At 39.1% G+C, this 12,344-nt stretch overlaps 2 protein-coding genes across 4 annotated transcripts in view; one reads left to right on the top strand and one right to left on the bottom strand.

Annotated features, from left to right (window-relative positions):
- Window positions 1-301: 301 nt before the first annotated feature.
- On the bottom strand, window positions 302-8,347 carry zgc:171775 (STKc_p38 domain-containing protein). The gene is made up of 12 exons (XM_042099077.1): window positions 8,133-8,347; window positions 7,571-7,700; window positions 7,083-7,141; window positions 6,401-6,512; window positions 6,281-6,310; window positions 5,198-5,245; window positions 4,884-4,998; window positions 3,757-3,828; window positions 3,387-3,466; window positions 2,763-2,841; window positions 2,266-2,439; window positions 302-2,123 (listed from the first exon to the last, which is right to left on the bottom strand). The coding sequence occupies exons 1-12, from the start codon at window positions 8,249-8,251 to the stop codon at window positions 2,062-2,064; spliced, it is 1,080 nt and encodes a 359-aa protein (XP_041955011.1). The 5' UTR covers window positions 8,252-8,347; the 3' UTR covers window positions 302-2,061.
- Window positions 8,348-11,412: 3,065 nt separating this feature from the next.
- The window catches only part of plxnb1a (plexin b1a), a 47,868-nt gene continuing 46,936 nt past the window's right edge, over window positions 11,413-12,344 (top strand). For all 3 annotated transcript variants that reach the window (XM_042098985.1, XM_042098983.1, XM_042098984.1), the window contains exon 1: window positions 11,413-11,840. The gene's annotated coding sequence lies outside the window, so the exon portion shown is untranslated. The remainder of the gene's footprint in view (window positions 11,841-12,344) is intronic.

Genomic DNA, 12,344 nt, shown 5'->3' with positions numbered 1-12,344 from the left:
GAAAACAAACAAGCGCACAGAGTTTTTTTTGTGCATGTAGCCTATTGAAAGATTTAGGCAAAACAAATTGTCAAAAAATTACTTATGCCATTATTTTAGGAAGGTGACGATTTGCATATAACATATGGTTATGGTTATGGTTAGGTTATGGTATAGCAGACGCTTTTGTCCAAAGCGAGATATCTGTGCTTAGTAATCATACGGAAGCAACATCAAGAAGGGCCACATTGTAGTTGTGTCTGCCAGTCACTGGGCAAAACAACCCCTCATAAATCAGTAAATTAAGATCAATAACAGTCAATTTAAATTCAAACCATTTAATTTGTGATTATTCCACATTGTTCAGTGCAGATGCTTTATTATTGATACATCACAATTAACACGTTATATCATGCTCTCATGTCCTTTTGTTACATACATACGTTCACTGCTTAGAGAACAGTGACATCTTGTGGTTGTAACACATGAAAGAACAAACAGGTGACACATCTCTAAAAAAAGAACACTTGTAACATATTCTCTCTATATTGTGGCTGGCAAGTAAAGTCAGGTGAACAAGTGAATATAGCCATATGTTTCATATATCTTACATCCAGTGATGGGCAATAGCTTGGTACTTGTAGCGAAGCTACTAGCTTAACTACATTTTTCAGTAGCTTGGTGGTAGCGTAGCTATTCTGAAGCAGACAGCTTTTCAATTTGTTTTTTGACCATGTAGTGCAGTAGCTTTTACAGAAGCTACATTTTCCAGAGCATTTGTGGAGCTCACAGTAAAACTTCCTTCTGGCCACCCATACATGCAAGTTCAGTTTTATTCTATGGATCTGACAAACATGACATTTGTCCAACTAAATCTGAGAAGAGACAGGCATTGGTCCTTTATTGCACTACATTGTCTGGGAAACATTTAGGCTACTCTATTCGGTGTAAATTTGTAAAACAAACTCATTTTTTATGGCAGAGCTGAAGCAACGAAATTGTGCTTGCAAAGATGTTGGTGGTAGAGTCTGGTTTCTACTGTGTGGTTATAAAATTGGCTGTCAATTTTTTTGCATTCATTTTAACTTGCACATGGTAGAGATAAACTGACTGGGTAGCCTAATTGTACTTATACATGTCAGCCAAGTGTAATTAAACTGAGATAATCAAGAGAAGGTGAAACTTTTACAGGCAAAAATCCACCAAACAATGAAGATGCAAACATGCATGCACGCACAGTTACATAGTGTATTTCTTTGCTATTGTACTTCAAATATAGTTAAGGAGTTTTGAGTTAGCTTGCAGTTGATCCTGCAAGCTTAATGCAAATTGAGTATGCCCATGGACCCAATGCACTCTCCCTCAGTACCTGCCTTTTTGTGGACTCTTTTTTCCCCAAATTGATTTTGGAGCTGTGAGAGTAACCATCAAGGGTTATTGTATTTGAACTGAACATATGTTATAGCCTACATGTGTAAATAAAGGTAAGTTACTGTATCTGTTTGGCTAAGTTATATTGGCTAGGTCTTTCAAATAGCACTGACTTGGCATGAAGCTGGTTTAATTTTTTTGCTTATGTTAATTTTTTGTAAAAATACAAAGTAGCTTCTGATATAGTAAACTACTTTTGCGAAATGTATGTAACTTAGCTAGCTACATTTTGTCTAGAGGAAGCTTTTGTGTAAGCTTCATTTCATATGGATTAACTGGTAGCTTAGCTCACTACATTTTCTAAGTAGCTTGCCCATCACTGCTTATACATCTATTCAATATCTTGCTAGTTTTTTGGTCTGAGAAAGAGCCAATTATAGTTTTCAATAAAAAGTCTATATGACTATAATGAATGTTTCATATGTCACTCTATCACGTCAGTTTGTCATACGATTTCAAACTGATGGACTCAAGAGACCCATGTGTGTATGCTTCTAGGTATAATGTTTTACAGCATTTCAAGAGGTGAGATATAAAACATGACAGTAATAGACTGACATGACAAATCTAGAAACTGTACTGTGTTCCATAAACCCATCCTGAAAACAAAAATAGACCTAACCTATTGAAAACTGCAGCCGTACTGTGGTGCTATGTTGCGGTCTCCCTGGGGTTGTTGGGGTCAAAGGTCATTATGTCCATGTGGATAAGACCTGAAAATCAATCATGCATACATAACCATGAAACACATAAAAATGACAATTTCTACTAATCCTACACATACATACATACATTAAATTGTATGTTATAGTGTAATATAATCTTACTGAGTGTTATAGTGTAATATAATCTTACTCTTCCATTCGCTTGTGTCCAACTCCAGGCTCTCAAACGAGTCATCATATGGGGGGGACTCCGGCTCGGTCTCTGGGTCATGGAACTCCGACAGGTAAGGGTGGGAGAGGCCCTCTGCAACAGTCATCCTGGCCTCGGGGTCCAGCAGCAACATGGCCTCCAGCATGTCCACCGCTAGAGAGAAAAAGAGAGGGGGGTGAGCAGAATGAAGTGAGAAAGGAAGAGTGGCCTTGAGGAAAAAATCCAAGAAGGTTCTTCATCATAAACATCTCAACTTTACTCAGTGAAGGAACCCTGTGTCTATTCATGGTATTTTGAGTCCTGAATCTGGTGTGTGCATGTTCCAATGACAACTATCATCTAACATAACCGACATAGGCCTACAACTGTACAGATCTAGCTATCTACTGGAATGACCAAAAGACCCACATTTTGTGAAACTGCTTTTCGCACACAGTTGGGAACAATTATGATTATGACCGAAAGTTCTGACTAACCTTTAGCATCCATGGAGGGGAAGACCTCCCTGAAGTCTTTCTTCTTTTGAAGGGGTAGGGACTGCACATATGAGCGTGCCTGCATGTTTATAACAGAAAGGATGGATCTATCAATGTATGATACATGCATTAACCCAATCATCATTAAACCCTGAAGTGACTAATATTAGAGCAAGAGCTATTGTGTTTTTGTAGATTCAAACTTGGTTTTAAAATCTTTTCCACAATTGTAAACCTAACTACTAATAAACGTATATGTAATAAATAAAAATATGAATTGAGGGAAAGGGGCAAAAAGAGGAAGATGACAAAATTATACATTAAGTTCCAAATCTTTAAATTACCAATGAAATGGATTACTCCAAAAATGGATTACAATAGGGATTATATTTTAAGGATATTAATATATTCTGGCAATTCACAGATCATATCTTATGAAACACTTTACAACAATTGAGCAATACAGTGAAGATGAGTGGGGTCCATAAAAGATAACTGTGAAGTCCAGTAAATCCTAATAAGTGACATAAAATCAACATTAATCAAATCAATTGTGTTACTAATCTCAGGAGAGCTTCTACACATGCATGTATCTGCTGCCCACTGAACAGTAAGGAAGAGTACATCTTCACTCTGCATCTTCTGGATCAGGGAGGGCTGAGGGGTTCCTGTCATTTTCAGGATCTTCTTCAGCTGATCAATGCCTGAGTGTGGATGTCAAGGAGGACAAAGCACTGACACACGTAAGTACATGAACACATGCACACACATGCATACATACTGTAGGCTAAACGGTGCTCTATGACGCCAGTAAGCATCCTTACTTGAGATTGTGCTCATACATGTACGCACACGGGCACACGCACACTAACACACACACACACACACACACACGCACACGCACACACACACACGCACACACACACACACCAGGTTTATGTGTATCTATACTGTATGCTTCTGTCGGTGTGATGCAAGACAAGTTAAAGGATACTATCGCTGCCAGGAAAGAGCACCTGGCCTGTGATCATCTCAGCCAGAATGCACGCTGCAGACCACACGTCCACTGTACAGAAGGAGCCACCGTGAAACAACATGAGATGGGTATGACTGGCAGCACGGTCAGAAAAACAACATGAGATGGGTATGACTGGCAGCACGGTCAGAGAAACAACATGAGATGGGTACGACTGGCAGCATGGTCAGAGAAAGAACATGAGATGGGTATGACTGGCAGCACAGTCAGAGAAACAACATGAGATGGGCATGACTGGCAGCACGGTCAGAGAAACAACATGAGATGGGCACGACTGGCAGCACGGTCAGAGAAAGAACATGAGATGGGTATGACTGGCAGCACGGTCAGAGAAACATTTTTTTTTGCAAGAAAGTGACATTCAAAGTCACACTTTAAATTTGCCACAGTACCACAATTGCAACAGGTGTGACTTCTTTTACCTTCTGAGGTTTTTCTGTCTATAGCACCATCCTCACCAATGTTCACTAATAATAATATGTGTGTGTTAAGGAAACTAGAACAGCAACAAAGATTTATGATATCAAAACATAAGGTTGTCAGGGCAACGTTTCTTTAACACGTAAGTAGAAATGCAACAAATGTGAACAAACTGTTTCCATCTACTTTAATCATTATACCTAGGTAAATCAAGAGTTAATCAACTCCCTGTAGAGAACCTATTTCTATGTCCATCAGAAGATCATATGCTCTTTTCAAGTATTTCCAGTAAGGATTTCTTATTCGAATGGTCAAAATGTGCAGTAAAACGTGGAATGGAAACCCAGTGACATTCTGTCTCCAATTCACACAGCCAGGATTGTGCATGAGCATGAACTTATTTAAAGCATACTGGACAGACAGCGAGGAGCAATGTGCTGACTGTCACACAAATGTATTAGCTCATAGGCCACGCCTCTAAATGCTCAAACTGACACACTTTAAGACATGCTAGGAACATTTTACTTACGAAGCTGTAATGCAATGTTGTCAAAAGAACATCAGATTATTTTTTTTTACTAAAAATGAACTAGAATAAAAAGGAAATAAATCCCTCAACAGGTGAAACATATACAGGGATGGTGTCAATGGGCCTCAGCTCTCACCTGTTTGACTGTAGTGCATCCAGTTGAAGATGACCTCTGGAGCCCTATACCAGCGTGTCACCACATACCCGGTCATCTCAGTCTCTGTGTGGCGAGCCAAACCAAAATCCAGGATCTACCAAAGGAGGGAATGAATAGGCATTCATGAATACAAAACACTTTTCAATATATTCAAAACTTATTTAAGTCCTGGGATTTGCTTCACTATAATAATACACTCTATTACAACACCATTTGTGTATTAGTATACTAATTACCATGATACACCCTATTAGGTAATATTATATTCAACCACTGTCCTCTCAGAATTTTACCTTTAATTCACAATTTTCATCGACAGCCAGGTTACCAGGTTTGAGATCCTATAAGACAAGCATTTTAAATTTGCGTCTGCATAACAAAATATTACATTTTCCATTACAACCAAAAAAGTTGGGACGGTAGGTAAAACGTGAATATAAACACTATTTGATAATCCTGTATATCCATAATTAGTTGCAAAAAGAACATAGACAACATATCATAATTATGTCAAAAACGGGAACAAGTTGCATAATGCTAAAGAAAACACAAAGACATTTCACAACTAACACGGTTTACTGGCACCATGATTGGCTATAAAAATAGAATTCCAGAGAGGCAGAATCTCTAAGAAGTAGAGATGTGGAGGTATTCATCACTCTGTATAAAACTGTGTGGGCAAATAATACAACAACACTGTACGAATAATGCTCCTCAAAGTAAAATGGGCCTCTGGGCCTCAGATGGCTCTGCATTGAAAACAGACTTGTTTCTGCTATGAAGCTTATTGCACGGGCTCAGGAAAACTTTTATAACCATTGTCTATGAACAGAGTTTGGGGCTCCATCCACAAATACTGATCTGGGCCTGAGCTCATTTCAGCGAAAAGTGAAAACTGTCCAGTGATTAGACCAGCAAAAGTTTGTTAATTTTTTTTTAAAATCATGGACCCTGCATCCTTCGGGGCTAAAGAGGAGAGAGACCATCCAACTTGTTATTAGTGTACACAGTTCAAAAGCCAGCATCTATGATGGTTTAAGGGGGTAATAGTGCCTCCGGCATTTGTAGTTTGCACATCTTGAAAGGCAAAATTAACGCTGAATGATATTTTCTAGTTTTGACCAACATACAGTATGCTGCAATCCAGATAGTTTCTCTGTTTCAACACTTGATGTGCTGTGTTTGCGCTATTCTCTCTAAATTGAATATACAGTGTGGTTTAGATGTTTTACAATCATGGTTTTGTTTTTATTTCAATTTTACACAGCGTCCCAACTTTTTTGGAAATGGTAATAATGTACAGCATGAACATACCAGAAATCTCAGACATAATATGCACAACATTTGAAGATTCTGGATTGTTTTTAAAAACTCACCCGATGGATAATTCCAGCAGAATGGATGTACTGAAGAAAAACAACAATTACAAGTCACTGGCACATATTTCCCATTGATCCAAATTTGTGAGAAACATCAGTAACAGGCAATGGGCAGACCTTTAGCCCCCGTAGTATTTGGTAGAATAGATAGATGATAATTCGGTCTGTCAGTCTCTTTCTCTTCATGATGTGACCAAGGTCCTGGGCCACAAAGGGCATTACCATGTAACTGTGATAGAAATAATATACATACATTTCAACAACAAACACAAACATTTACGACATGCAAAACACAACACAAAATGTAAATAAACCACATTCCAATTCACACTGTGTTTTATTCCAGTTCACACTAACATGCTGATAGGAGCTTATCTTCAGAGAATAGCAGTGAATGTGCAGAGACTTGTAAGGTCAGCCCCATTACATAACTACTGATAATGAAGTGAAGGAGGTTAAGTTATCCATTAAGTCTCAAGACAGCTCAGGCAAAAAAGTGAGAAACAATGTTTCAAAATGTTACAGTAAAAGCCTATGGTATTTTATGGTCTGGGCCATTATGGATCAAATTATACAAAATATACATATCAATGTGCACACACATTGATGTATCATTGATATGTAAACACACAGACACATAGACACACACACAGACACAGACACACACACACACACACACACACACACACACACACACACACACACACACACAGATTTCGACCTGACCCAGTTTGTATAGCTTGTCTCAACAAGCTGGGAATTTTAGCACAGGAATGCACTTTTCCAAGACCCTACTCACAAAGTTTGGAACTTCTCCAGTGTGGAATCAGGTGTGAAGATATTCAAGAGGGAGATCACCTTTAAGGAACCAAAACACAATAGCAAATGAAATGTTGGTCTGAAGCCAAAATAAATATACTGATTACTTATTATGAGCCACTGACTCTGTCTTACAGTAATACGAGCATTACTCATGTTCTAAGTAGACATCTTCTATGGTAGGCTATATGTCTACAATTAGAGCCCTCATTTGAGACTGTGATTATTGATAACGGGACAGCAAGTCAATAATGTCATTCATTTATGAAGTGTATGGCAACACAAACTAATAAGGGTAAACACTTCTTCAACCAAAATACAAGAACAGGTTTGGTAAGTATTGTATGGTGGTCAAAAACAACGCCCCCTGCTTCCTTTTATTAGCTTGTGGCTAAAGTACACTTTAATTTTTAAACATATGAGCTGTCAAACAGGGAGCAACATATTTGCAAAGATCTTAGAACTTACGTTGTCATGTTGGATATGTCTGAGCAGTCTAACTTCACGGTAAGCCCTTTTTGCAAAAATCAATGATTCAAATGGACGATAAAGCTTCTTTATGGCCACCTTTTCTTTGGTCTTCTGGTCAATAGCAGAACTACATACAATAACACACAATAATAACAAAATAAGAAAAATGAATAACACAATAATACAACATTGGCAGAGTAAAACGTCTGAAATGATGTTGGCTTGATGGCATGGTTCTCGTATCCTCCAATAAACTGCATCTCCTGAATGTTAAAAGCACAGTTCAGCTCTAAAGAATGTCTGCATATTTCAGATACCACAGCTACTGGGCATAGATTTCTTTCTTATCTCAAAGTCTGTAGCAAATACTAATTACTGTAATAGTAATTGTCTGAAACTGATTAACTTTGCAACTATCTCAAAGAACTAAAACGTGAAATTTGAATGACTTAGGCTACAGTCATACCACTGCATTTCTGGGATCTATTTGTGTTTACGATTTCAGCTAGGATTTCTCAAGAAGTCTACACATGCCAGTCCACACTGGGTCTGTTCTTACCACACCGTCCCATATGCACCGGACCCAATGGATTGTAAAGACGTGTATCTCTCTGGGACATCCCAAGTTGTTTTCTGAATCTCAAATATGTGAAAGCCCGCTTTCCCAGGGGATGACATCGTTTTAATCCAGCTCTCCTCTGGAGTTACGGCACAATCAGTATTCTTCCAGTATAGCCTGCCCTCCCGTGACTTGACTTTGCCCCAGGTGAGCAAAAGCGCACAGGCTACACGCAGAGGCCCACCTCCCGGCGCACCTTTACCTGTCACGTGGTTAGACTGACGTTGAACAAGTATTGGACATTGGACAAGGGGTAAATCAAAGGAAATTAAATTGCGATGGGGTCTATGGCGCGGGAATCGTGCCTAAAACCTTCCGACCGTCCATCTGATCAACCAACCGATCGACCAACCGAACGTCATACCACCCGCCTTACTTACATGTATCAGAATAATGTCCTTTTTATAAGCAGCCTACATGAACTTACACGTATCCAACATGTGCCCAGAATTGTTGCAACATGTACTTATTCTGTTGGAACATGATGGATACATGTAGGCTTGTGTTGGAACATGAATACATGTAGGAACACTGCACAATGTTGAAACTTCATTAAATGAACATTCATTAGTCTATTTGTGTCGTTATTAGTGACAAGCTGTTGCTATTGTTGCTCAAACTATTATGCGTTATAACCATCGGCAAAACAGGACAACCAATTATCTGCGAGATATGAGAAATGCCATAGGCTGGCCTTACCACATTTTCTCTTTCTTACATCAATACGTTATGGAAGCATATGAGCCCACTTCAAATCTCCAAATATGTGATTATGTATCCTAGCCTATAGGCTAAGTTTAACAACGTTTTATGGACAATATCCCTCGGACTGCAATTTGAATAGATGTTGCTGTGCTTTACTCTAAAAGTAGACCTACGGCCATTTCTTAGAGTGGCTTGAGATTAACATAGCCTAAATACTGTAATGTTGACACTAATAAAGATACGTTTATAATAGGCTAACAAATGAAAAGTGTTTTCAGCTGAAATGGCATGAAGGCTATATGTGGACCGCCTGGACCTTTGAGCAAAACATCAGCAGACAGAGAAGCCCTCAGTGTAGCAATGCAGACTTTTCGGGGGACCTGCTTATCCAACTGTGGGTCGCCAGTCGAACTGACAGGCTTATCATAAATTCGCATTTACTTCAATTTGGCTAGACTACGATTAAAGTTCACAACTAGGCCTACTCGCAATATGCTGTCGACAACTCGACACTAGTTAACCACAATTTGTAGCCCTGTTGGTCATGTTCAGCGTTACTTGCAATGTGAAACTAAAATCTAAGACAGTAGAAAATTATGTTTTTAATTTAATTAAGTCTTTAAACATAATTTTCTACTGTCTTAGATTTTAGACAAACAGACAAAATGCACCAAAAACAAAACCTCCGGAGAGGTAGCTACACATTTGTTGTTGCATGATAAAGCAATGAACGTGCTGGTAGGCGTTTGACATGACGTTTGATGGATCCACCGGATGGTAGGAAGGGAGGTTTTTGGCATCATTCCCGCGCTATAGGGGGGTCGGCCATAGTTTGGGTGGTCTACGCATTTAAGCGATTTTTGTCAATGGTGCTTATCAAAATACACATTGTGGCGATATGTTCGATGTTTACAATCACCATTCGTTTCAGTTGTTCTTTAATTCGTTAATTATTCATGAGCGGCGGTAAGAATATCCTAGGCCGATGCGCACATGCGAATAGCCTACCCTACCCTAAATGGAATTGTCATTGTAAAGCACGTGTTGCATGATTGATATATCATTTATCAGTAGCCTAGATCCATGCTTAGTGCCAATTCTGATGAGATGTAGGTCTACTGTGCAACAATCTGATATAGCTTTGTGTGTAACCAGTTGTATGATGCTTGTTTAATGTTGATCTGAAATTGATGATGGACACTCAATGTGATTCCATTCTTGTGCGTAAGATGGCAGTGCAAACAACAATTCCACCATCGCGGATAGCCTACTTGGCATTTCTGGGGAAAGGGCCGACAGAAATCAGAAGGCAATCAATTTGGCATGCCATGCACCGTTGATAAGCTACCGATGATCTTGGTAAGATCAATAAAAGTTGTATGACTGCAGTTGTTTGACATTTCATTTCAGAAGATACGGTATAAGGTAGGCTAATGCAAATAAAGTGCACCCACTGTTATGTTTTGTCTGACTCATCTAGCATAGGCCTGCCCTGCAGTGCACAATTCTGAATATGTGACAGTGAAGTAGCCTAGCAGGGGACTTCAGTTAGTCTATACGTTATTACTTGCTTATTTGTTGGCTTAATTGTTATTTTTTGAAGAATATGGCTATAGGCCAAATTAATAACCACTATCCCAATAATGGGACAATGAAGGCGGGGCTATTTTCAATCACGTAAGGTTCTTTTTCAGGCCATCTTTGAAATCTTTATGCTCCTCTTGGGGTAGTTTCATTAATTAGGCTACCCAGTACTGCTTTTAACTGATTAAGAGATTAGTTAGCCTATGTCTAAGTGATTCATTTGGCAGTGCATTCTTGTTTACGTTTAGGATTTAAAATGCCAAATGTAAGATAGGCATTAGTCCACGTGCACAGGCATATGCCAAGAACACTCTGAAAACTATTCAGGATTACATATCCATGTAATACGACTGGCGGACCACTGTCGGCCCACTTGAGCCAGATTTTGCGGTCCGCTGGCGTTTTGCTCATCGGTTCTTTGGCGGTCCGCTGGCGTGTTTGCCGATAAAGGCCCCAATATTTTGCCACTATTGGTCTAAAATTATTAATTACATTTATTCAGTTATACTTCATCCATCATTTTAATAACATTTCATGTCTTGCCTTAATATTGATGACAAGTTAAATTTAAAGAGATGGTGGTCCAAAGGCAGACCACAAGTGGCACACCATCAGCAGTCCGCTATCTACCGATATGATTTTGCTATCTGGGATATCATAATATGTAATGGACATCTCTTCAAACCTGTAACTGTGAATAAGACTCAAATAAACTATAGGGTATCTGGAGAAGTGAAACCTGTCTTTTCTTTAAAATATATATCTTTTTTTATGTTAGCCTGCTTTGAAAATAGGAGTTTGCAGTGAAAGAAAAAGGGACCTATTGATTTAGTTTACGCTGGTGAGTGGTAGCCTAGTTGTCGAAGTAGTCCACTGAAATGAGCCTGCCCCTTTTTCATCACACACAAGGCTGGTAGCTCGGAGCGCGAGGACTCTCTTGGTATCCTATTGCCGCTCGTCGTGACACCTCAACCGACATTTCTTAGGAACAACACGGTTTCCATTACCTTAATTTTGAACAGTTATAGAAAACCATAAAGTACTTGATCCGTAGCCTATATAGTACGTAGGCTATTTTCAAGTACTCCAGGCGACAGACTAAAGAACTTGACACTTTATAGAGTAAACACGTGCGCTTGGCAAAGTCCTCTCATCACATTGATGTGGATTTTTCAATTCATCGAAGAAAGTCTGTGAATATATATTTCCTTGGGTGTTCAGGAATTTGCCTTTTCCTGGGATAAGTGATCATAACGGTCCCTGTTATCCGTGGAGTAGGTGTGGCAGAGGTGTGGGACTGAACCTACTGCTGCTGTTTGTCCAAGGCTGAAAACATCGGAAAAGTTTCATCATGTAAGGGTAAGAGATTTTATAGCTAAAAACCCTTTAAAAGCACAAAGGTGATACAATTTCATAAGCAGGCGAGTTAATATAGTGAATGGAGCTTGTATTGGCTACTCTGTAATGAGGTATGAATCTTGTGTAAAACTACAATTTTGAAGGCGCTGTTTTGACGTTATAGTCGTTTGGATGTCTCTAGCCTTCTAAAATCCGTCTCTCATAAGTCAGCCACCTGATTGCAGATGTAAAAGGACAAAGAATTACACGTCTATGTATGAACCCTGCGGTCAAACACATGTGTTATGAGGTCTTTGGCAACTTTTGAGGTTGGGATATTAGAGAAATTATAGGCCTAGCTGTAACTTTTAGGAATTATTTGCGCAGTTCATGTTTGGAGGACGTAGCCTACCCTACAGCATCATTACATGTGTTGTGTGAAATCTGTAATCTATTGCAAGAATAAGAATATCTGACCCTAGGGCTAAGACCATTGACACTGATTATGATTCATAAATACCTTCT

Source organism: Alosa sapidissima, chromosome 7 (genome assembly GCF_018492685.1).
Source record: "Alosa sapidissima isolate fAloSap1 chromosome 7, fAloSap1.pri, whole genome shotgun sequence".
Taxonomy (NCBI): domain Eukaryota; kingdom Metazoa; phylum Chordata; class Actinopteri; order Clupeiformes; family Clupeidae; genus Alosa; species Alosa sapidissima.
The sequence above is the reverse complement of the archived record's forward strand: the minus strand, read 5'-3'. Positions and strand labels throughout refer to the sequence as shown.

What these genes read in the sequence shown, in the direction of transcription:
- zgc:171775 (XM_042099077.1), bottom strand. Translation starts at nt 8,251, where the DNA reads ATGTCATCCCCTGGGAAAGCGGGCTTTCACATATTTGAGATTCAGAAA. An exon ending in CTGGAGAAGTTCCAAACTTT is followed by an intron (nt 6,513 to 7,082) that starts GTGAGTAGGGTC and finishes TTTCTATCACAG; the next exon opens with TTACATGGTAATGCCCTTTG. An exon ending in GGACACAAGCGAATGGAAGA is followed by an intron (nt 2,124 to 2,265) that starts GTAAGATTATAT and finishes ATTGATTTTCAG; the next exon opens with GTCTTATCCACATGGACATA.